At 47.5% G+C, this 24,343-nt stretch overlaps 10 protein-coding genes across 10 annotated transcripts; 5 read left to right on the top strand and 5 right to left on the bottom strand.

Moving 5' to 3' along the window:
• Positions 1-136: 136 nt before the first annotated feature.
• Positions 137-2,038, bottom strand: N7483_012271 (Sec1 family protein; the record flags this gene model as incomplete). Its single annotated transcript, XM_057095698.1, has 3 exons — positions 137-775; positions 837-1,862; positions 1,925-2,038. 3 exons carry the CDS (start codon positions 2,036-2,038, stop codon positions 137-139), a joined length of 1,779 nt encoding a protein of 592 aa, XP_056941669.1.
• Positions 2,039-2,350: 312 nt separating this feature from the next.
• N7483_012270 (lysophospholipid acyltransferase) lies at positions 2,351-4,210 on the top strand (the record flags this gene model as incomplete). The annotated part of the gene is made up of 5 exons (XM_057095697.1): positions 2,351-2,372; positions 2,453-2,497; positions 2,554-3,672; positions 3,728-3,939; positions 4,028-4,210. 5 exons carry the CDS (start codon positions 2,351-2,353, stop codon positions 4,208-4,210), a joined length of 1,581 nt encoding a protein of 526 aa, XP_056941668.1.
• Positions 4,211-4,965: 755 nt separating this feature from the next.
• Positions 4,966-6,005, bottom strand: N7483_012269 (HNH endonuclease signature motif containing protein; the record flags this gene model as incomplete). Its single annotated transcript, XM_057095696.1, has 2 exons — positions 4,966-5,666; positions 5,753-6,005. 2 exons carry the CDS (start codon positions 6,003-6,005, stop codon positions 4,966-4,968), a joined length of 954 nt encoding a protein of 317 aa, XP_056941667.1.
• A 932-nt stretch (positions 6,006-6,937) lies between these two features.
• N7483_012268 (putative serine-rich protein) lies at positions 6,938-9,098 on the bottom strand (the record flags this gene model as incomplete). Its single annotated transcript, XM_057095695.1, has 2 exons — positions 6,938-6,976; positions 7,026-9,098. The coding sequence occupies 2 exons, from the start codon at positions 9,096-9,098 to the stop codon at positions 6,938-6,940; spliced, it is 2,112 nt and encodes a 703-aa protein (XP_056941666.1).
• A 1,548-nt stretch (positions 9,099-10,646) lies between these two features.
• Positions 10,647-11,890, top strand: N7483_012267 (CAAX prenyl protease RCE1; the record flags this gene model as incomplete). Its single annotated transcript, XM_057095694.1, has 4 exons — positions 10,647-10,701; positions 10,754-10,794; positions 10,850-11,230; positions 11,327-11,890. The coding sequence occupies 4 exons, from the start codon at positions 10,647-10,649 to the stop codon at positions 11,888-11,890; spliced, it is 1,041 nt and encodes a 346-aa protein (XP_056941665.1).
• Positions 11,891-13,104: 1,214 nt separating this feature from the next.
• On the top strand, positions 13,105-13,564 carry N7483_012266 (uncharacterized protein; the record flags this gene model as incomplete). The annotated part of the gene is made up of 3 exons (XM_057095693.1): positions 13,105-13,192; positions 13,273-13,364; positions 13,484-13,564. 3 exons carry the CDS (start codon positions 13,105-13,107, stop codon positions 13,562-13,564), a joined length of 261 nt encoding a protein of 86 aa, XP_056941664.1.
• A 627-nt stretch (positions 13,565-14,191) lies between these two features.
• Positions 14,192-14,671, top strand: N7483_012265 (uncharacterized protein; the record flags this gene model as incomplete). Its single annotated transcript, XM_057095692.1, has 1 exon — positions 14,192-14,671. The coding sequence occupies one exon, from the start codon at positions 14,192-14,194 to the stop codon at positions 14,669-14,671; it is 480 nt and encodes a 159-aa protein (XP_056941663.1).
• Positions 14,672-15,758: 1,087 nt separating this feature from the next.
• Positions 15,759-18,777, bottom strand: N7483_012264 (leucine--tRNA ligase NAM2; the record flags this gene model as incomplete). Its single annotated transcript, XM_057095691.1, has 2 exons — positions 15,759-18,200; positions 18,274-18,777. 2 exons carry the CDS (start codon positions 18,775-18,777, stop codon positions 15,759-15,761), a joined length of 2,946 nt encoding a protein of 981 aa, XP_056941662.1.
• A 300-nt stretch (positions 18,778-19,077) lies between these two features.
• Positions 19,078-20,016, bottom strand: N7483_012263 (sucrase/ferredoxin-like domain-containing protein; the record flags this gene model as incomplete). The annotated part of the gene is made up of 2 exons (XM_057095690.1): positions 19,078-19,761; positions 19,822-20,016. 2 exons carry the CDS (start codon positions 20,014-20,016, stop codon positions 19,078-19,080), a joined length of 879 nt encoding a protein of 292 aa, XP_056941661.1.
• A 2,814-nt stretch (positions 20,017-22,830) lies between these two features.
• fdh (formate dehydrogenase (NAD+) FDH1) lies at positions 22,831-24,195 on the top strand (the record flags this gene model as incomplete). The annotated part of the gene is made up of 3 exons (XM_057095689.1): positions 22,831-23,013; positions 23,074-23,249; positions 23,310-24,195. The coding sequence occupies 3 exons, from the start codon at positions 22,831-22,833 to the stop codon at positions 24,193-24,195; spliced, it is 1,245 nt and encodes a 414-aa protein (XP_056941660.1).
• Between the last annotated feature and the right edge of the window lie 148 nt (positions 24,196-24,343).

Genomic DNA, 24,343 nt, shown 5'->3' with positions numbered 1-24,343 from the left:
TAATATTGAAAAGTTATAGCTACCATTTATAGTAATATAGCAATATACGTATATATGATCGATGGAATAAATGGTAAGAACTATTGTTCGATTTATTGTGCAGTAAATATTCAACGGTATCATGCGATCCAAACGCTTATCGCCCGACCTCTCGTCGCAGCCGTCCAGCAGCTGTCGAAGCACTTGGTTCGGGCCAACTGTTGACAGCATCGTCGACCTCTTCCAGGAATGTAGTACTATTGTGAATACATGTTCCACCTAGGACAACGCGCACACCAGGAGAGCTGGCATTCACCTGCGCGACCATCTTGGCCTCTTCATATGTGGCACCGCCAACCATAAAGATAATAATATCCTGTGGCTTATCGCGAGTATGCCCACTACCCTCTAGGAATGGGTATTGCATCTCCTTAAGTCGTCCCTTAATCAAGTTCTGGAGTGTTACCTCCAGTCGGGGTGAGTGCTGTGTATAGACGTTCTCGACGCCCTTCAGTCCTTTGAAGCGGTCACGAGCACCGGAGAAAAGTGAAGAGGATTCGAACAGGTCGGAAAATCCGCCAGCCACTGGTGGGGCCTGTAGGGAGTGGTGGTATGCGAGAAGCTTGGGGATGATGTTAACTTTGTTAGAGGGGACATTGCCGGCTGTGACAAGTAGGTCAAGTAAGATGGGTAAGGCATTATTCGGCTGTTTCTCGTAGCGAAGGGCATAAAGAGCTACGAGACGTAGTTTGCTCTCAGCTTGGACATTCTCCAATTGGATGAGACGTTGCAAAGACTGAAATAATACGAGTTAGAAGGGTTCGAATCAAATGCTAAGTAGGTGCTATGAAACATACCTTAAGGTCGTTGGCGTGATTGTCATTACAGGCCAGACTTTGTTCAAGTTCACTCACGTCTAGCAAACTGTCCTCACCCACGCGCCGACTCAATTCGCCCACCAAGGTGACATGCTTGCTCACGTTGCTTGAGAGCTTGCGGAACTCTGGATAATCTTCCACGAACCGCTTCATATCGGCAATGGATTCAATATTCATAGTGGTCTGTGTTTTCGTCTGGTATTGTTCCACATATTCCTTGATATTCTGGCCCAAGTCACCAAAGTTCTGATACATGTTCTTCTTGAAGAACGGATCTTGATCCTGGGCTAGCACGATCTCCTTGAGCTCCGGTCGAATCTCCGGAACATCCTGCAGATCCACTCGTCCATTATTTATGCCAAGTAACTCATGAACCATCGCTTGGTATGTCCACTGTGTGAGTAGCGGAGTAATGGGATCATCGCGACGATCTAGAACGAGCAGAATTGGTGGTGTGTCCGTCCGGCGGAAATTAAACAACTGCTCCTCCTGCGTAAGATGATAGCGAACCTCGGTGGCCAATTTACGGGCTAATAGGCTGTTCTTTTCGTATCGAATCAATGGATTCTTTTTCAAAGATAGCAGCAACGCCAATACCCCCTCTGTGGTTCTCTGCAACGAATCCGCATTCCACAGATCAGGCGATTGACTCCAAATGCGATCCAAGGGGAATCCCAACCCGAAAGAACATAGGTCCGGATTTATCACCAAGAAATCTGCAAACTGCTCTTGGACAGAGTGAACGACCTCATGGCTATCGGCCTCGGCCAGGCGCTCGAGGGATGACTTGCGGATGATGTTGCTTAGGTGGATATAGTATTCGCCATATTTGGGCTCCCGGAGCTCATCGACTAGAAGTTGGATGGAGTTCGGGGATGGGCGCACAAAGACAAGACATCGCAGATGTCGCATCTTCTCGCGCGCAGCATTATCCAGACGATCAATCAGGTACACTTCGTGATTAAGGAGGGCGGATTGAGTGATCGCAGTCGAAACGATGGGGACCTATATCACAAAGAGTTAGTGCCCACTCTTGAACAAGCTAGTTTCAGTTGTATTATACCCACTGTCTCACTATCGAGGAGTAGGATCTTCATCTTGGCGGACGAAGACCCTGAAGCCGATTCGCCGGCCGTCACCATCTTGGAGATGTAGCCCGAGACGGCCGCGACGACGTCCATGGTGAGGTGAGAATGCGCCTAAGCGCGGGGAACAACGAAAGAAAGTAGAAGATTCAAGGGAATGAAGCGTCCAAGCTTAGAATGGAGAGTGGGATCACGTCGGGTGGTGTAGTAACCGTGGGGGGAAGTGGAGAAGGATGAAGTTGTTGAATGTTGGGCGTGGCCGCTTTTCCCACATGACATTTTTCTATGTTGATCTCTTGACCTTCCCTTTATAACTCTCCCTCCTTTTCTCCCTCGAGCACCCATGAGCTCTTTCTTTTAAAGCAAGAAAAGAATAAGGGCTTGTCTTTTGATTATCGGGTCGACACCATGTTACCCTATATCGATAGCTGTGGGTGTTTTCCTCTAAATACAAAGCTATAGAGCTACACCCCAGATCCTACAGATCTTACGCTAATTTTCTCCCCACAGTGTTCGAGATCCCTGCGCAACTCACAGGCGCGTCAGTGGATGAGCGTACGTGATATCTTTCTTTGACAAAATGAAGAGCTAGCTTCTAACCTAAATTTCAGTCAAGTTGATCGGCTCCTTCCTACTCTCCTACCCACTGGCCGCGTTACTCAAGCGTATCCCCGATGCTCAACCTTGGAAGAAGAATGCCTTCATCATTGGTGTTTCGCTCTTCTATATTATTGGTCTTTTTGGTCTTTGGGATGGTCTGCGCACATTGATGTACAGCGCGGTGGGAACCTATGCCATTGCGTACTACATTGATGGCTCCCTGATGCCATGGATCGGTTTCATCTTCCTCATGTCGCACATGTCGATCAGCCACATCTACCGCCAGATCGCCGATGATGGGCAAGTGGTCGACATTACAGGAGCTCAGATGGTCCTCGTTATGAAGCTTTGCGCCTTCTGCTGGAACATTCATGATGGTCGTCTGCCACAAGAACAGCTCTCCGACGCACAGAAGTATGCGGCCATTACCCAATTTCCCAGTGTCCTCAACTACACGGGCTACGTCTTGTTCTTCCCATCGTTGTTCGCCGGTCCCGCCTTCGACTATGTGGACTACCGCCGTTGGCTCGATACCACCCTTTTCGACGTTCCCCCAGGCACTGACCCTGCTAAGGTGCCGCTGACTCGCAAGAAGCGTAAGATTCCCCGTAGCGGCACCCCGGCGTTCAAGAAGGCCTTGGTCGGACTGTTGTGGATTGGTGGATTCGTGTTCCTTGGTGGGATCTTCACTACGGAATTTGTTCTATCGGACGAATTCCTCAAGTACGGTTTCCTACGCCGCATGATCACAGTTTACCTTCTCGGATTCACCGCGCGCCTGAAGTACTATGGCGTCTGGTCTCTGACTGAAGGTGCCTGCATTTTGTCTGGTATGGGTTACAACGGGTTTGATCCCAAGTCCGGCAAGGTATTCTGGAACCGCCTGGAGAACGTGGACCCCTGGGGACTGGAGACTGCCCAGAACTCGCACGCCTACCTTGGAAGCTGGAACAAGAACACTAACCACTGGCTGCGCAACTATGTCTACCTGCGCGTCACTCCTAAGGGCAAGAAGCCTGGTTTCCGTGCTAGTATGGCTACTTTTGCCACCAGTGCTCTCTGGCATGGCTTCTACCCAGGTTACTACATGACATTTGTCCTAGGCTCATTTATTCAGACTGTCGCAAAGAGTATGTTTGGAATCCCACTGTTACAACTAATATCTGTTAACTAATTATCCTTTAGATTTCCGTCGTTACGTCCGTCCATTCTTCCTGACTCCAGACGGTTCTAAGCCTACGCCCTACAAGCGTTACTACAATATCGCTAGTTGGGCCGCTACTCAACTAACCCTCGGCTTCACCGTTATGCCGTTCATCCTACTAAGCTTCAGCGAGTCTATGGCCGTCTGGTCTCGCGTTTACTTCTACGGTATCATCGGCACCATCGGCTCTCTCGTTTTGTTCTCCTCCCCCCCCCCGTCAAGGGCTACCTGGTCACCAATCTGAAGCGCCGCAACCGTCCTCATGTCATGCGCACCGTTAGCCAGGAGACCGTTCGTCCCCGACACTCGGTCTTCCCAACGATCCCGAGCGTGACTTCGACGAGGCTGTTCAGGAGATCAAGTCGGAGATTGAGTCCCGACGTCGCCGTGGTAGTGTGGTTACCATGCCTACTGGAGAGGAGTTGAAGATTGCTGTTGAGCAGAAGATTGGACGTAAGCTGTAGACTGTCTACTGATTGATTCTTGTTTGAGTGGTGTTAGATTATTGGAAGGTGGATACATGATTTAACTAGAGATGGAGGCCCGATTCTTATGTTTCTTCCATGATATTGTCTTACCAGATGAATTCCCTTGAAGTTATTCACGTCTTTCGGGGTAGAAAAGTTTCCTTAATTTAGAATATTACACATTTTGTTTACATGGCTGTTCATATCATCTGTCGTACATCATTATTTACAAACTGGAGTGTAGCTAAGGCACCACTGGCACAGAGCCGACGTGGATCACCTACAAGGCGTGACGAGCCTAAGGATATGAGTGAGTGTTCAGGCGGGAATGGTAAACATAGGGACTGATATTTTCCCCTCATAGACCCATCTCAGCGTCAGGGCATCAGATGAGGGAACATCCATTTCTAGACGGATAATATCGCTATGGATTATGATTGAATCAATGGTCTGCTCGTAATTTGACATGAAACCATATTCAAGATCCAAATCCTTAAGTAAACTGGCAATTTAACCTTGACCTAGTTATGGGACTAGAAGAAGGGCCCAAGTGGTCATTGAGATGCCAGTTTATTTGCATGGCATGTGGTAGAGACGGATGATCTTGCAAGTTCAATGCCATCATAGAAACTAAAGCGAGTCAGGTCAATGAGCTACTGAAATTGATGTTATTTACGGGTAGACTATCCAGGAGTAGATAGTAGAAAGATTCAAGCAGATGTTGGCTCCACCAAAAAGAAATTGTTTGACTCCTATTCATCTGTTTCGTCCTCTTCGTCCTCTTCATCATCATCTTCATCCTCTTCATTCTTTTCTTCCTCTTCATCATCCTGTCCTCGCATCGAAGCGATACGTTTCAAATGCCACATCATTTCAAGCAGCTCTATTGATGGCAATGGGAGCTTTTCTGGGTCTGGTGTGGTGATTGTAAAGATATCCCCAGAGGATATTAATTGCCTTGTCTCTACGTTGAATGCCGCGACATTTGTTCCCCAAGCCTCAAGAGGTCTTGTATCTCCAAAAGGGTTTCGGTCAAGATGAACCCAATCACTCGCTTTCATCCCCTTTGCAGAGGGTAGCCAGTGAAATGAAAGATCCATACTCTTCTTGTCATCGGCGACCCGAATAGGATAAAATGCGCAATGGCAATTCTCCCAATGCCAATGGATCATTTGATTAAGCGTGAGCATGTTAGTGAGTCGCTCAGTATTGAAGCAGTTGTCCCCCCATCCCTTTCGTAGAATTGCCTCTGACCAAGCTTTTGACTTCAAGGGCCAGTATTCCGATAACACGAGCCAAAGAAAACCTTGCGTATATCGGTGTAGTTTGGAGGGCACAATGTGGGCTGCTTCGATACCAAATTGCCTGTACTTGGTCAAGACACACTGTCGCTGATCACGTTTCAAAACATTGTCCACTAGAGCTGGGTCCCACTTGATTTCCCCGGAATATGCTGCGATTTTCCCCTTTCCAATTATGTAGAAAGAATATTAGAGGAACTTGAATGGCCAAACTATTAGATAGCTTTTGAGCACTTACTTGCCGCGACTGGATCATATCCCAAGCCCAGTAAGGGGGTCTGCAGCTGGCGTGTGGTCAACCGCTGGAGATGGCTGTTATCGGCATCGGTGGCAATTTTGCGAAGAAGCTCCTTCTCTGCGAACCATAGTGGAAAGAGGCTCGCACGTCTGACGGTTTTAAAGATCCCAGGCTGTCTGGCAGCGATCTCGTTGATGTACTGGATCCGCTCCGGATCCTCGAACTCCGAAAAGATGTGCACTTGTTCAGGCATAGTTGCTGTAACTGTCATGATTCACGATGTCTTTCTTGGATCTCGGGAGTGAGCGAAAGAGGAAGAGGAAGAGAAGAAGGAAAACTTGAGGGAAAGGAGCTTGAATGGAACCTTGGAAGATGCTATACTTCATAAGATACTAGGCCTATTTTGGAAGCCCGATCATTAACTTAGCTGCACATGTGATCATGACGCTACGAAACTTCAAGTTGTAATTCAATGTTAAGTTCCAAGGTCGTTTCCAAGGTTGGACCTGGAAATATTGTCATCACCAGGCTTACTTCAAACTTGAACATTTGAAGTCATAACCCCGGAAGGGATGCATGCGATAATACTACGATCTTTCAAAAAAATCGCATTATAGATGCAGCACTCATTACATATATGAAAATGAGAAATTATGGAGAAATTAGTAGTATGCATGAAATGGGTTTCACGCTAGCGTACCATGAGTCTATTTAAAGAATAAGAGCAATGAAGGAGTAATGTAAAGCATAAAATAACAATAATGATTGAAGTGGGCAGCTCTCGCTACATAAAAATGCTATATGAAGACAGGGTAAAGATAGTCACAGCACCGAAGGGGAATATTATGTAGCATACAGTCGTATCATGTCGTCAGATAAAGGTAAATGTTCAGCGAAGAATAGAATAAACAAAACCATTGCTTCAAAAGTGGGTGAAACAGAGGGCAAATCACAGGATATCAAGGAAAGAAACCGGGCTGGGGGAGTCATAGCTTCAAAGGAAATGATCAGGCCCCGTCATGGGGAAGGGATGTAACACCAGAATGAATATGAGGGGGAAATAAGAATGAGTTGGGTAAAATTTTAACGAAATATCGTCGGCCAGAGGACTAGTCGTGAGAGCGTGTGCGGTTGAATGAATGGTAGCTCGAGAGAGAACAGGTTGAAGTAGCATCTAATCTGGGATTAGAAACCACTGGTTGTTCCGATAGCAGCGAGAGTGATCTAGAACCTGTTAGATGATACGACTATGATAAGACTGGAGTGGACTCACAATAATAACAATGATCACTACACCCAGCGAGATCATCCAGCGATTGAGATTTCGCCACCAGCGAGCATTGTTGTAACGACGTTGTTGAAGAGTGAGCAGCTGGGTCTCAAGAGCCATCTCGACCTCGTCGTCCGACTCAATCATTTCATCCTCCTTGGGCTTGTATGGCAGAGGGAGAAACGATGCAATAATCCAGGCGAGAGGGAAGATAAATCCCAAACAGAACGAGTAGACCTGGATGTTTCTGCGACCAAAGACGGGCTCGGTCGTCGAATCGAAAGAAGGAGACGTCCATCCGCTACCAGAGCGCGGAATCGTGCAGCGGTCTCTGTACAGATGTGGTGACCAACTGTGTCGGAGTCGGGAACGACCAGGTCCGACCAATTCGGAATCGTCTGGCTCTGGAGACGGAACCCAGTGAGCACGCGGGTCTCGAGGATCGCTGTCAATACGTCGCTGGGCAAACTGAACACGTTCGGGCGCGCGAGGCGGGTCTGGAGAACGAGGTCGAGGGACATTGAGCGGATGAGGCATCAGATTGAAGACACTAGAGTTACTGGTTCCCGGGCGAGTACTGGGCTGGCGAATGGGCTCCATCATAGACAAGGTTGGATGGAAACCAAGGGTGTCTGCGCGGTAGTAGATCTTGGCCCATGTTGGAAGAATCTGCAGAATACCGCTGGTGCCAGTGCCAGGGCGCTTGAGACTGCGCATACTGTTGCTGCGCTGGCTGTTGCTACGCTTGGAGCTCGAGGAGAGACTATAGGTGAACCCATTGCGGCTTGGCAGGTTGGTCAAACTATCCAAGTGCTCGTCTGCCTCCGTATCGCCGACGAGCCAGACTGTCGACTTGCTGTTCTCTGGGTCGAGACCGACCGACGAATAATTAACAGCCTCAGAGCCTTCGCTGGAAACCTCTTCTTCAGATGTGGTTGGATCGGGATACTCCTCCCCAGACCACACAGATGAGACTCGGGATAAGTGCGGGTTCCAACGGCCTGAAGCCGGACCGGGGGTAAAGTCTCGATCAGAAGAAACAAAGGTCTCAGCACGAGAGCTAGATGATGGAGCACGAATGCGAGGGTACTGAATAGGCACACCACTGTCAATCGCAGCCTGGATATCAGACACCATGTCGGATACGGAGCGGAGACTGCGCGAGGACGAAGTTGCCGATCGGGATCGGCTTGCCGAAGCTTGACGGGATGAAGTACGGAAAGACGCTATGGATTGAACAGGTGGACTCGAGCGAAAGGATGGCGAGCGCGACCCATTCAATTGCTCTGAGGAGGCAGTAAAGAACCATGGTGCCGCACCAGGGTGCCTGACCACCGTACCCCCAGACTGGTACGAGGACAATGAGTTTGAACGGGGATCAGTGTCCAGATTGATTGTGCGACCGCGTGGTAAGAAGCTAGCACTGGAATTATCCAGAGTAACAAAGTTAGGGCTAGATGGCGCACCAATCTGTTCAATATTGGGGCTGGAATATCCCATCGCTGATTCATCATCAGCGTGCTGCGACTTGGGTGACGTGGGTGGTTCCGACACAACAGCCTTGATCGTTGGTGTGGCGGTCGGCAAAACAATCAGATCATCATCTGAGAACTCAGCCTCTGATTCATCTGACAGGATATCCTCTGGCTTGGCAATGATCTCTGGTAGTGATGACTTGCTAGAAGTTGGGTCTTCATCCCACATGGCTGGCGGTGAATTGCCTGCATCCACAGTTGAGGCATCCCATTCACCGATTGAGTGTTGTCGGGGACTACTGCCTGTCGCGTGAGTGAATGTAGGTGAGGACCAGGTTGAAGTGGAAGGACCTGGGTTGGAGTAACTGAACCCAGTGTCTGAGATGTACTGCTGTTGTCCTTTACCAGGAATAGGGAGCAAGATCTGTTCTGGCTTTGTTGGAAATGGCGTCGCGGTGTAAATATCATCTACATCCTCTTGGGTGCGGACTCTCCTCAGCGAACGCGTCGGAGATCTCTCATTGGTATGGGCGGAGCTGCGCTCTTCAAGCGCTCTTCGTCTCCGAGTAGCAGGTGACGTAGACGGCCTGTGCGAAGACATATCGAAATAAAGACTCAAACAAAATTTCAAAATTTCAAAATCTAAGCATCATTCGAAAAAGATTGGCGGCGGTTACAGAAGATCAAATGAGGATTCCGATCGAAGGTGTGAAAGGCAGATGACGTGGAAACCCCAGATTGTTGATGAATTTCCTAGAACGGGTAACTGGCGATAAGGAATGTTGGACTTGTTGGACTTTTGCGAGATTCAAATGACCCTTTTTCTAATGTGTCAGCACGTAAAGAGTGTTGGTCTTGATGAACAAGAATCAATGAGCGTAATTGGCGTAATAGCACAGATGTCAAAAGAATGGATAACCCGCTAGTCGTGAGGGGAAAAATCGTTTCAGTACATTAAAAGAGCGTTGAGAGCATGAACAGTGTCATTAAACAAGTTTGAAAAGAACGACAGGTACACAAGGACCGAAAAAACACCACAACAGACGAAGATGAGACATTCAGGAAGATCAAGGGGGAGAAGAATTTGGTTGCCCAGCGGTGAAGCGCCCACTTCCAATATGGGAGTCACTCTGTGCCTATCACTTTGCCTACTTTTATGCACGCACAGACCAAGACTAGACTCTATACGGTTTGATCGATCTACCCCTTCTAGACTCCGTATAGCCGATTGGGAATTGAATGCTCTATGCAATTCTGCAATTCTGCAGTTCTTGCAGTTCTTGCAGTTCCGATTATTCCGGTGTTCCTCATGCAAAATACTCCATCCTGCATCATAGAAGCCATGGGACTACACATATGTTGTGAAAAAGGGACAATACGGGCCAGTCCCTCCCAGCGGGGATTCCGTAGCCCCAGGCCGAATACGACATCTGGATTCAGTCCAGTCCAGCCCTGGTGGAGTCGATGAGTTGTCACTATTCTTAGTAGCCTCCACGACATCGTGTGGGCTGACCCATTTCAAGATTGAAACATTAGGGGTTATCCTCGCAGATTTAATTAGCACCATGACAACCATGATAATATTTCCTCCTTGATGGTGGTTGTGATGGCAATATCCCACTTGTTAATGTTGAATTCGGAGGATTTTTTCTACGACCACGATCTCCTCACATTGACTCAAGGAAATGAGGATGTGCTGCTAGGGGGAAGCTGCAGGTATTGTGCATATGATGCCTCACAATTCAGGGGACCTCGTGTGAATGCTTGGTCCATGTGCTAACGGGATTGACAGGGATCAGGATTTGAAATCTTGCATTTATAATTATTGGTCTCCCTGCTCCGTAGTCCTGGTGAAAAAAAAATATTGAAGTGTGAGGAGTAGTATATATTGTTCTAGGCAGTTGATATCAACTGTAGTAAGAGGTCACCTGTTCCTGTCCCAGTATTTGATGGTCTGTAATATTACCATTCATTACCATATTCTGGCCCCTATCCCCACTTTTACCTATTATTCACCACACAGGTACTGTCATGTCTTGTCATATGTCAACAAAGAGCAGTTGCCTTGAAAATATGGAAGGCCACGCAATCTCTTGATTTCTGCTTCCCTTTGATATCTCTTACCTCGCTGGCTTCCCATTTCATCGAAATGGCTCCCGTAAGTGTTGTGGCTGCTATCAAGAGCCTCTACACTAAACATCAGGGTGAGTTCTAGGTTTTTGACAAGGTTTGGACAGGTCAGCTAATATCATCCAGATGAGCCGACCCTGTCGGTAAACACAGTCCGCCTACTCTCGGTAAATGCATTCTATACCACATATCATGTAGATTTTCCTAACTCTGTACCCTCAGGTCGTCCTTACTTTACTTTATGTGGTGCCACTCTATCTGTCGCCTACAACGCGACCCACGCCCAGCCTCAGCCGTGATGCCCCGTCCGTGATTCGTGCGCGCATCCGCATCGTCTCGGGCTCTTGCATGCTGGCTTCGCTACTCGTTCTTTGGTTGATTGTCAACCAAGGGAACTCCTCTGTTGCCGCCGCTGTCACCTTAATGGGCTGGTGGCCTATCAGTGTGGCTGATGTTGCCCGAAGTCTGCTCCTGACAGCTGTTTTGTTCATTGGACCACTTTATGAGCGTGGAATCGTCGAGGGTGAATGGCGATCTTGGTTCCAACCTAGTAAATACTCCGAAAGTCTACGAGGCTGGATTGGCTGGAGAAACTATATTGCTGTAAGCTTAACATCCCTTTTGTTTTTCTATTGCCCTTTCCGATATCGGGACAGGAACGACTTTGATATGTAGATTCCATACACTAATATGTACCAGGGACCTATCACTGAGGAAATCATGTTCCGTTCTGGACTCATCCCTCTTCATCTCCTTGCACAGTTTTCCCCGGGTCACATTGTGTTCATCTCGCCGCTGTACTTTGGCATTGCCCATGTTCATCATTTCTACGAGTTCAGACTTACCCACCCAGACACCCCCGCATGGGCTGCATTACTGCGCTCGATCGTTCAATTTGGCTACACAACCATTTTTGGCTGGTACGCCACCTTTGTCTACCTGCGCACCGGCTCCTTGCTGGCTGTTATCCTGATCCACAGCTTCTGTAACTGGTCTGGTCTGCCCCGTTTCTGGGGCCGTGTTGAAGCCGGTCAGCCTATTAGTCCGCCTATCACTCGTGGCAAAAGCGATTTCCGTGCTTCTGCTGGCAATGGTCAGTTGAGCATCGCCTGGACAATTGCGTATTATCTGCTGCTCGTCACTGGAGCGGTGGCCTTTGCACAGCTTCTGTGGCCTCTGACGGAGTCTTATCATGCCTTGATCTCGTTCTCTCCCTATGTCTCCAGTCCTGCGGCATCAAGGGGCTCCAGTTTCTCTAGTTGATTTGCATTAAGGAGGTCATAAATGCATTCTCTCTTTGAATTTGTATCTAGCCATGGATTCTGTTTTTGGGTCGTGGAGGCAGGCGGGTCCCTTTTTTGTTGATAATTGATCGCGAAGCTCAAAATGACCTGCTTCGTTGATGTCACATGTGCACGTTGCTATTGTATAATGGTAGCCAAGCGCAGAACATTTAGCATTAGAATTGATGTTCACATTCCTGTGGATATCTTGATAATTGATAACATTTGAATTGTCAAAGTCCCAGAGCTACTTAAGAGTAAAATCTCACACGCGTACTAGCACTTGAGGAGTATTGGATGAATAAAATGGTCCGAGTCGGACGCCAATCATGATGCCACTGGCAGTGATGGATGTATATCATGGATCGGATACTAGTAGTATCACTTTCAAATGTTATCGGATGCCACTGCCAGCTTGAGGTGATACTACTACTGGTAGAGATTATTATCAGGCTCTTTTTTTTTTTTTCAAAAAATATTTTTGCCGGCTGGCCATATTATCGGGAACTTGAAGCCATATGAGCTCAATTCTTCTCTCGAATGCAATATCAATCACCCCAATTCTATTACTCTTCAAGTTGACTGTAACTACTGTTCAAGTGGTAGTCTTGGCCTTTGCCTTAAGTAGACGCCAGTCTAGCTTTATTGTCGTGACCCTCCGTCCGGGGTTTCACCATGCGACATAATTGAGGGTGCGACCTTCCAAGGTTGGGATATTGACGTGCGGTGATACAGTGAGATATTTGACAGCCCTGAGGGTATGTACCTGGTTAGTTGATTAAGCATCGCCATATTGCCAATGAAGATCTCTAGAGAATTAAGCAAGGGATAGCTAGCCTTCCGCAAAGATGTTCGAGCTATGATTGCTTCAATCGAAGCGACTGTGTAGAGTGACATCCATCAAGTACATCTAAGCATTAGATGACACCTTGTACCACATGCCCAGAACTGAGGTGAAAAGTACATAGTAATCTCAGCCTGAGACTACCAACTGCCAAGATTGAAACATTGGACATGACGTCAAGTTGTCACTTGGCGTGTCCCTACCCGTGGACTTTACGATATACTACGATATACTACGATATACTAAGAACCTTGAAACATAAAAGGCTCGCAAGGGCCAGAATCAGAGCCCTAGCCAGTGATATTGAAATTGATAAGTCATTTCAATAAACATTTGAATTCAACATCATCATGAGGTTCCTTCCAACCACTCTTTACCTCCTCACCTTTCAGGCGCTTGTGGTGGTGGCTCTTCCTCAAGATGAGCTGGGGCCACAAGGTAAGAAACTGATGGGGACCTTGATTTGACTGATGGCTAAGATTTGAAAGCAAAATGTGGAAGAGCCCTCAAACGCATAGGCCAGGAGGATCCTGCAGCCCTTGAGATCCTTGATATCCCCAAGTCTCAGGTTGAATTCGACAAGGAATCACAAGAGAGAATCTATCAAGGTGTAAGTGGACTGTTCAATCAGACAAATTAAAGACCTTGGTATATACCTGTGTATTTAAGGGCTTTATTTAATCTTTAGGTACTTGTATTGACAATTTGGTTCTTTATAGTATTGCTCAGCGGGATCTACCCAGCGTTGCAACTTCTGTGATGAGCACGGAAATCTCCAGTGGGGGCGATGCGCACGCCAGCACTCTGTAAGTATGGATTCCAAGGTTATTGTAACTTGAAATAATATGAAGTGGTCTCTAATATAAAAATGTGTAGTGCACTCGTACTGGACACTGGTGCAGCTGGTCAGATATCAGTCGTATTGGAGTTTGTTCATAGTTGAGAGTAAAAAGGTATATATTCGATTGAATTTACGATCCTGGAGGATACTCAAGTATTCAAGTTACTAGTAGGAATATATTCACAATTACTGGAAATAACTTAGTGTGTTTATTCAAGTGAATCTCAAGTGCTAGACGCCTCTGAATAGACACACTGGTTTTGTCCAAGGGGAAGAACTACAAAGGATGTTGCAAACACAGAACTTCTATACAATGACCAGGTGTAGTTTACACTTTTAGGGGTCCAAGGTTGGTTATTAAGAAAAGTGGATCAAAAATCATGGTATTAGGTAGCCCCACTAGGTAGTAACACAAAAGAGGTATAAACCATGGATGCCATGTTGTTATTTCTTCCCTAAACTCTCTCTCTCTCTCTCTCTCGTGCAACCTCACCGCTGCTGCCTATTTCACCAGTAACAATACTTTATTGACATACACTTCCCTTCCAAACCACGCAGACTGATTCTCCAGCTTCATTCAAATCTTCGAAATCATCATGGCGGACACCAAAAGTCAAGAAAGTGAGGAAGGAATCTGGGTCCTGGACGATAGCGGCAAAAACCTCAAATTCATCTCTCAAGAGTTCCTTGACTCCGAAGGCCGCGAAGCAACCGATCGTGCGAAGCCTACACACCCTACCACCGAGGAAGTCGCAGAGTATCTTTCCAATATATCGGGTCGTCAAAGAGAGGTCTACAACAAGCTGCAAGACCAAGGCTGGGACGATCCTGCAATCCACAACTTCTTCACCCTACTCGACAACCAGAGGACATATATCTGCGCTGAACTTCGGAAGAATAGAACGAATGAGGAAGAGATTCGACGACTCAATTTGGTATGTGAACGTGGTTATATCACGGACTTCTCTCATCTTCGGCGCCCGGGTACTAGTCCGGCGGATGATGATTATCAGTTTCAACTTTTTTTGCTTGAGGAGAATAAGAGACAGAGACGTGTTATGATGGGAGAGGATTAGTTTTACTTGTCAACACCCCAGATGTCTCTAAGGTCCTTATAATCGTGTATCTTTATAACCCTCTGGGTTTTTGCAGGATTGAGCCTTTTGCTTTCCAGTCAGTGCCAGTATTAGTGCTAGGTTCAATTTGTTATTAAGTCTTTTATCGTTTGTCCTGATGCAATATTAGTAGTCTGTATAATTCTTAAGACATAATCAGGGTAGATTGGAAGACTTTTGTTTCCTTTTCAAATATGCCCAGGTGTATAACCTTGAACTTGAACTAGCCCAGACTCATAGAAATTTGACATAAGTGGTTCCAAGGTTCATATACAAGGTATCGAGATAAGAGAGAGTCTCAGTGAGAAAAAGAAAAAAAGGAACGACAAGGACTAGGATTGAACCCAGGACTTGTAGATTCTTTCGTCATCGTGATGTGAGAGAAGCTTCAAATTTTGAAGATTTTATAACAAATCAAATCAAATAGATAAAAATATAGAAAAGAGATGAGAATGATGAGAGTGATGAGAATAGATTGGAATATCTACCGACAAAGTAAAAAGAAATTGACATCAAATAAAAAGTGCAAAAAAGAGAATCCTAGTTACCCAATGGATCCACCAAGTGCAATGTGGATGGATGAGTCGACCGTGACTTAGATGGTTTCTCACACCGAAGTGCGATGCCTACCTAGGCCACGTAAGGATTCTTGTGACTATCAATTCCCCTGATTTATCTCTATAACAGAGATGATGTTATCCTTTTTAGGCAAGAGCAGACCTGGGCCTGGATTTCTAGGCGCTCTTGCCGTGAGTCGTGACTATTATCCTACCATATATGCCAGTGTGTACCTCTAACCATGATATTCAGCCTGGCAAGTTATGAAATCATTTGAATATACTAAATTCAAGTTGAGCCCTGTGCAGGCGGTGATACTCTTAGGCTTATTCAGTCAAGTTTTTGATGATCCCTTTACTATGTCAAGACCATATAGTAATATCTTTGAAATAGGAATTTTAATATGAGTGGATAAGTCAATAATGTACAATTCTATGTAGACTAAAATACAGAGTTGAACGGAGAAGATCAAATTAGAGTCATGCCTAGATCAGAACACAACGTTGACGAGTTTGCCTCCTTTGATAACAATCACTCGTCGTTTCTTCTCCCAATCATTCTTTTCACGCAGCCACGAGTTCCCTTCAGTGGTCTTAAGCACTTCGTTGATAATCCAATCTTGCTCTTCCTTACTAGGAGCTGCAGACTTGCCATTTGCGGACGAAGCGTCGGGATTAGCATAACGAGGGATGGTCACAGCACATCGTAGTTTTCCGTTAATTTGAACAGCTACTGTTTGACCACCACGTGTTGAAAGAGCTTCGGCTTGTTCAGGAGTCAAAAGAGTAGTGGGCCATGGACAGGAGAAAATAGGGGACAGTGAAGCTGAAGCGTCGGAGTTCTTCAGAACCGACTCGTGTAGAACCTCCCAAGATTCAGAGGCTAATGCGGGTGCGATTGGTGCGAGGAGGCGGAGGAGAGAAGAGATAGACAGGTATAGAGCGAGAGGGGAGGAAGGAGGCGATGAGGATAGAGCGTTTGTCAACTTTGTTAAATCAGAGATGACGGTGTTCAAGCCGTAGGGGTTACTCTCGATGCAGGTAGTGACGGAGGAAATGGTGTTATGTGTCGCTAGAACTGCGTCCGCGTCGGAGTCACTCAGGTCCTGCAGTGATGAAGGCAGAGACATCGCGTGTCCAGTAGAGCTTGTCAGCTCAGCTGCCGGGATACTGAAAGATGCCTCGGTCATGGTTTGCTGTGCGTCAATGACGAGCTTCCAGAGTCGACCGAACCATCGCTCAACTCCGACAATCTTGGTCTCGTCCCACTCGAGGACTTCGCTCACAGGAGCTGAGAAGAGGATATGTGCGCGGGCTGCATCTGCACCGCACTTGGATGTACAGACCGTAGGATCGGCTCCGTTGTGCTTACTCTTTGACATTTTCTCGAATGATATATTGGGGATGATCTGAGTGCCCTTGATGAGGGGCTTGTCAGGTTTGGTGAGATCCACTTCATCTGGGAGCAAGAATCTGCCTGTAGATGGTTCTGTGAAAGTCTTGCCATGGACCATTCCTTGGGAAAGAAGCATCTTGAAAGGCTCAGCGATAGCGTCCTTGTCGGAGCTAGCTGGGAATAGTTCTGACTGCGCAAGGAACTTGTAAATGAATCGAGCGTAGAGCAGATGCAGGATGGCATGCTCCACACCTCCAATGTAAACATCTACCGGTCGCGCGACGGCAGGGGAGAATGGAGCTTCTTTGTTTGCCGCATCCAGGAAACGGAGGAAGTACCAAGAAGAATCCACAAATGTATCCATGGTATCAGTGTCACGCTTCGCTGGGCCTCCACAGCTAGGACAATCCGTGTGAAGCCATTCGTTAGATGACTCGAGGGGATTTCCCTTCTTCCCCTTCAACCAGCCACCTTCAATCTTGGGTAGCTTCACGGGCAGATCTTCCTTTGGCACGGGAACGGGACCACATTCCGTACAGTGGATGATAGGAATAGGTGTACCCCAGTATCGCTGTCGGCTGATCAACCAGTCCCGCAGTCGCCAGCTTTCGACGAATTTGGCCTGTCCCTCCTTGTTGAGATCTGCGACAATCTGCTGCGAAGCCTCCTTGGAATGCAGACCTCGGTACTTCCCGCATTGTGAAGTAAGAAATCCCTCCTGGGTAAAAGCCTTCGCATCTTGGGCTGGGACAACGTTGACAACAACCTGGGAATCATTCGCATTTGATGGCTTTGACTCGATCACAATTGGAATTGACTCCGGGTTCGCATTTTCCTTGAAGAACGCCATGTCTCTGGTATCATGGCCTGGCACGCCCATGACTGCGCCCTCGCCATAGTCACTGAGAACGTACGGAGCCACAAATACTGGAAGACTTCTTTCAAGAAGGGGGCTCTCTTTGTCAACTTTAAGTAGGGGATGAATGGCTGCAACACCATTGAGACGGTATCCAGCCTTAGAATCAGGCGGGAGAGACGATGCTGTGTCGAGAAACTCGCGGAGTGAGGCATCTTTACTCGCCGCATTCAGGACAATCGGGTGATCAAGCGATAGAGCCACATATTCAACGCCATACAGAGTATCAGGTCGTGTAGTAAACACGTCAACGTGTACACCGGTGCCATCAACAGCAACTGGAAATCTAATTTTTGCGCCATTAGACTTTCCAAGCCAATTCCGCTGCATAGATAGCACGCGATCCGGCCAGCCTCCAGTGAGCGAGTCGAGGTCTTTCAGAAGCATTTCCTTAAAGTCCGTGATTCGGAAGAACCATTGCTTGAGATTCAATTTCTCGACCTTCGCTCCAGACCGCCAGGAGAAGCCATTGGCATCAACCTGCTCATTGGCGAGCACAGTCTTATCGACGGGGTCATAGTTGACCAAAGCTTCTGCCTGATATGCCAATCCCTTTTCATATAGCATTAAGAATATCCGTTGTGTGTGTTCGTAGAACTCGGGTGAACAGGTCGCAAGTTCCTAAAAAGCAATTCGAGTTAGTGTACAGCTATAATTATGCGGGCATGTCAATTGGATTCCGCCTCAAACATACTCTATCCCAATCAAAAGAGGCAGATATACTCGTTAATTGAGCCTTCATCTTTGCCATATTCTGCTCCGTCCATGTCGCCGGGTCCACACCTCGTTCAATCGCTGCGTTTTCCGCTGGTAGCCCAAAGGCATCCCACCCCATAGGATGGAGAACATCATGTCCGCGCATCTTGTAGAATCGTGACAGAACATCTGAGATCGTATATACTCGGAGATGGCCCATGTGCAATGTCCCTGAGGGGTATGGGAACATGGAAAGGATATAGGACTTCGGTTTCGATTCGGTGGTTTCTTGAGTAGCGCACTGTGCTGACTTTGCGTCTGATTTCCATTTTGCCTGCCATTTCTTATCTAAGGCTGGGAGGTCAAGCTTTCGGGAGTTGGAGGTCGAGGCAAGGCGAGTCATGAGAGTCGAGGGGATAGCGAATGGCTGGAGACCAGGGCGAACGCACCTCCGCGCCATAGGCGCTAGAGCGCCCAATCGAACACGGGAAAGAGTTTGCATAATTATGAATATCTATCTCATAATGCGATATTCATTTATTAGTTAAAACCAGGCGTTGCACCGCCACTTGATTAAAGATAATGTCGGAGGTCTCGCATCTTCAAAACTTCCCCGGAGCCCGCACAGCTTTAGACCCGATCGGGACTAGCGCAAATTACATAGAAGTCGATCAACACATTGGATCATAGCTGGAGAAAACAGATCACAATAAATTTTCTTGTTTTAAATCTATGGTTTCGTATAATCATCTATATACACATACTATATTACAATATTTTACATGTTATCTTGCCGCATCTTCTACATGCGCAAGATATCCCCATTGCGATCAATTCCACCCCGGAAATGATCCGTGACTACATTGCCCCCAAGGATGGTCTCCTCCACAATGCCCTGCACATGCATTGGCTCAACGCGGCCATACCATATTCCCTTACCGGCCAGGGGATGCTCCTCGGAACCCATCTTCATCTCTGGTGGGATGTACACAATAATGTTCCCTGCGTACTTGTGACCACCAACATGACTGATCAGCCCAATATGGGCATGCTTGGGGTCGTCAATTGTTGTACAATCGGTGCCTGTTAATGAGAATCCATGCGCTTCTAGAACACTTTGAAATTTTGTTTCAAGTGCCGGCGCCATTACTCCACAGCGCATGTCACGACCACCATGTCCACAGATCAGGATGATGGGTGAATGTTTGATGTCGATGGTGTCGGGGAAATGTGACGCGAGACTTGGAAGTTGGGTCATTTCTGTTTGTTTGGACTCCGGCAGAGAGGAGTGCATGTCGTGGAGTTTTTCGGGTAGGAGGAAAGCGCGAACAAAGGTGGTCAAGTTTGTCGGCTCCGGTGATGAGAGAGCTTGAATTGGGATGGTCGGGATGTACTTGAAGCTTGGAAACAAGAAACCGGAGGCTGCTTGGGAGTCTTTTGAGGTGGGATCAAGAGATGAAGCTGTAACAAGAATGTTATTGAAGGGCTATATGGAAGTACCTGGTCAGCAAGAATCGAGATAATAACATGGGAATTGGTCACATACATCCAGGTATGGGCCACCGCGACCAAGCAGACTCTTGAGACCTCGAACAAGGTTGCCCCAGCCCTGGTTCTCTCCGTCATTCTCAATGCGGCTCGTCCAGTCTCGTTGTCCAGTGCAGACTACAAGCTGCTGCGCATATGCAGCCATTGTCCCATTCAATGCTTGTTCATGATCGATCGGCAGGCCTTCTGGCATCGCAGGTGTTGGACAATCGCATGATGTAGGGCAGGTTTTTGTGACCGGAAATGGAGGTGGAATGTCTAAAAGCACTCGACGCCTATTTGCGCGGGGTGAAGTGCTCGATAATAGCCGGGGATGGTTCACATTCCGGTTCAGGGAGCGCACATTGCAGTTACGCGCGAAGGACTGCGCAAGCACTCTTTGATAAGGTTGCATTGTCATGAAGACAGTTTCTATCACCAAAGAGCAGATTGAGCATGTGAAGCTTGGATGAAGGAGAATCGAGGAAGGAAAACAATGGTTAATTGAAAAGACGCGATTAAGAATTCCCAAAACGGTTATCTCCGAGCGGAGGCGGAGATAAGCAGATGAACAATCTCCACGTGATTTGAATGTTGTGGAGGTTCTATATCGGGATTACTATTAACACCCATTTCATTGGAAGTAGGAATTATAAGCCTACACAAGTAGGTATGTTGGTTGTAGCAAAACTCAAAGGAGATTTCAAGTTGGATATCTGAAAATGTGAAGCATAATGCTCAACCCCGAGCCACAGAAAAGATTCCAGGAGCATGTCGCTCTGCATAATGCCTCTGGATATAGAATGGATTCTCAAGATTCAAATGTTGTCGCTTGTAAATATTTTCAAGCTGTAGTAGCCAGCCAAGCAATGGCAAAACCACTGACTAAATAACCTGGAAAATACCCACAATGCCAATATTGCGGTGGGAACGTGTCAGGGAGGGCTATTTGGTGGGGCTTGGCGATATCGGGAATCAAAAGCATAGGGAGTTCAAGGTCCGAAATAACTTAATAACTTGAGTATCAGGTGTCAGGTCAAGAATGTTGAACATAAACCTGAAGTCATTTTGATGCAGTTTTGATCTCAAGAAGTTTCATTAAAGACAAAGTCTTCTCCGTTCACAATTGCATATTTCAAGTTTGCGCAGGTTCATGATTCGACGGTCAGGGCTATGATGGCTGCGGGGAAGCTGCACATACTAGATAAATATCACAGATTAGCAGACTTCGCATAGAGTTTCATTGATGAAGCTGAAGGTCCAGCATAAGGGGTTTCGCATGCTGTAAAATGATCTCGATCAGACGGAATTGCCTTTCTCCCGAAGTTCGTATTTATGGTGTCTCAAAATCAACTTGAAGTCAGTTTGGCAATACTTCAGCTTGCAGTTTGCCTGATCTCTGCGATAACAGATGAAGTCCCAAACATGAAGACGCTGGGGATTTCCAAGACCCCCAGGCGCTTTGTGTTGAATTATCGATCGATGCTTCATCTTCTGTCGCAACGAAGATTTGGCTTCTATGAAGCCGACCAGGTTCAATTGTTTCAGGTGCGAGACCAACGGTGGCATTCCTGGCGACCGATTCCTTTTGGGACGAGATGGAGGATCTTCATTGAGCAACTCCAAATTCTCTCAATCCGGATATGCATCCCGAAACACAGCCTCCGATTGCTAGCAATGGTGGACCCGTGAGGGTAAAAATCTCCAACAAGACACTCCTCACGGGAGCAGGGGATCGTACTGTTGAGGAGCGGGTCTGTGTCAATTGGAGAAATGGAAGGGCCGAAATTCGGCAATCCCACGGACATGATTCGGGAACCGGCAGTCTTTCGGCTTGGAACCTGGTTTGTTTGGGACTGATGTTTGGGAGATTTGGACCCAATGGCAGTTTATGCTCCACGCAACTGTACTCCAGTGAGCCCAAGGTCCCCTTTGCTAGTGAATCGGACTTTGCGTCTTATTATGGTCTGATTCTTTAACGGGAGAGCTTCCCCCTCATTATGTAATCGTCCCCCCTCATGAGTGCGGAGAGCTAACCTATTATAGGTTAGTGTCCGCCTCCATATAGTCAGTGCATCCATCACTATTGGTCTCGAAGGTCTCGAAGATAGCACATATGTGCAGTACCTTGGGAGCATAAGCTCTTGAGGCTGTCAAGATGTATCTCCTAATGAAGAAAATTGAACTTGTAGAATTATGAAAAAATGAGATGTGTTTTGATGAACTCCTAATCTATTCTAAGGCTTTCTCCTCTCATCCCGCAAGTAAACCGGGTTCCCCGCACGCTCCTCACCTAAAGCATAGATCAACGGCGATGGATAATTGATGATATCCAAAAATAAGGCATGTACTACCCAGTAAGTACTCCGAAAGAGTATCACACTAATGCACGAACTACTGTTGCATACGAGGATCAAAAAGTTTACACAATGCCATACGAACCACAGAGTCTCCTCCCCCTCTCCTTGTGTCCCTCGTGCGGAGAGGTTTCCACTTCATGAGTGGCTGCATTCCCCATCCGACCGGCCACTCTCCCGTGCGCGGTCCCGCTTGCAGCGAGGGCAGGTTTTGGGTTTCCGTTGACTTCCCACTTTTTCTCTGATGAGTTGTGCAATGTATGGGAAAGAGGGGCCCCATTGGAGAGGGGGAGGAGTCTGAGTCTATATAATACAGGACCGAGCCCAAGTAAATAGCTCTTCTTCTCTATTATCTTCATCACTTCCAAGCTTCTCATCCCACCTTTCCCTTCAAAAGCTATACTTAGCATTTAACATCAAGTAAGTGGATCGGATACTCGGATTTCCCCCTTTTGGAACTGTATCATCACGGTCCAAGTGTCAAGAGCAGGCCTGCATGCCCCCACTCGCCCGCTCCTCTCATTAGCCGCCCGGTGGTTTCTCCAACCCTTCCGACTTCATCGATTTAATCACCGCAATAGATATATAAAAAAAGGCATTCGCTGATTTCTTTTTTTACAGAACCAAACTTCAATTCCCCTCTCAAATCTTCATTACTCTCATATTTCACAATGGTATTTATTCGTTCCCTTTCCCGTCAATTGCGACGGCCTACCTCTCAATTTCTCTCGGCGGCTTTTAAGCCAAACCTTGCCACCAATACCTTTGCTAGACCGGCTGGTGCTTTTATCAATTCACGTACGCTAACCGCATCTGCCTCTCTCCAGGGTAAGGTTCTTCTTGTTCTGTACGACGTAAGTGCATTTTCCACATTCTATACAACCAGTCAAGAATGCAATACTAATTGATACCAGGGTGGTGAGCACTCCAAGCAGCAGCCTCGTCTGCTGGGTACCACCGAGAATGAGCTCGGTATCCGCAAGTGGCTCGAGGACGCTGGTCACACTCTCGTGACCACCTCCGACAAGGAGGGCGAGGACTCCACTTTTGACAAGGAGCTGGTTGACGCTGAGGTCATCATCACTACCCCGTTCGTAACCCCTTACATTAAGTCTACACTTTTCAGACCGTTTCACTAACAATGTCACAGCTTCCACCCCGGTTACCTTACTGCCGAGCGTCTGGCCAAGGCCAAGAACCTTAAGCTCGCTGTCACTGCTGGTATTGGTTCCGACCATGTTGACCTTAACGCCGCCAACAAGACCAACGGTGGTATCACTGTCGCCGAGGTCACTGGCTCCAACGTCGTCTCCGTTGCTGAGCACGTCGTCATGACCATTCTGCTTCTGGTTCGCAACTTTGTCCCTGCTCACGATCAGGTCCGCAACGGCGAGTGGGACGTCGCTGCCGTCGCCAAGAACGAGTTCGATCTGGAGGGCAAGGTTGTCGGTACCGTCGCTGTTGGCCGTATTGGTGAGCGTGTGCTCCGTCGTCTCAAGCCCTTTGACTGCAAGGAGCTTCTCTACTACGACTACCAGCCTCTGAGCCCTGAGGCCGAGAAGGAGATTGGCTGCCGTCGCGTCGAGGACCTCGAGGAGATGCTCGCTCAGTGTGATGTTGTCACCATTAACTGCCCCCTGCACGAGAAGACCCGCGGTCTTTTCAACAAGGAGTTGATCTCCAAGATGAAGCCTGGTGCTTGGCTCGTTAACACCGCCCGTGGTGCTATCGTTGTTAAGGAGGATGTCGCTGAGGCCCTCAAGTCTGGTCACCTCCGTGGTTACGGTGGTGATGTCTGGTTCCCCCAGCCTGCCCCCAAGGACCACCCTCTGCGCACCGCCGAGCACCCCTGGGGTGGTGGTAACGCCATGGTTCCCCACATGTCCGGTACCTCCATCGATGCCCAGATCCGTTACGCCAACGGTACCAAGGCCATTCTGGACAGCTACTTCTCCGGTCGTGAGGACTACCGCCCCGAGGACCTGATTGTCCACAAGGGTGACTACGCTACCAAGGCCTACGGTCAGCGCAAGTAAAAGTCTCATTTGAGCTTGCATGGGAACAAAAGGAAGTCGCTGATTTGACATGAATTGTTTCTTTTCTTTTCAATTGTTTATATTTCTTTAGCATTCAGCAGTCGAAGCATGCTGAAACCGTATATTTACGATACCAATGAAATGATAT

This window comes from Penicillium malachiteum (assembly GCF_028827825.1).
Source record: "Penicillium malachiteum strain IBT 17515 chromosome Unknown utg000005l:1.0-9002435.0:326005.0-9005861.0, whole genome shotgun sequence".
Taxonomy (NCBI): domain Eukaryota; kingdom Fungi; phylum Ascomycota; class Eurotiomycetes; order Eurotiales; family Aspergillaceae; genus Penicillium; species Penicillium malachiteum.
Note: the sequence above shows the minus strand (reverse complement) of the source record. Positions and strands in the feature narration are given on the sequence as shown.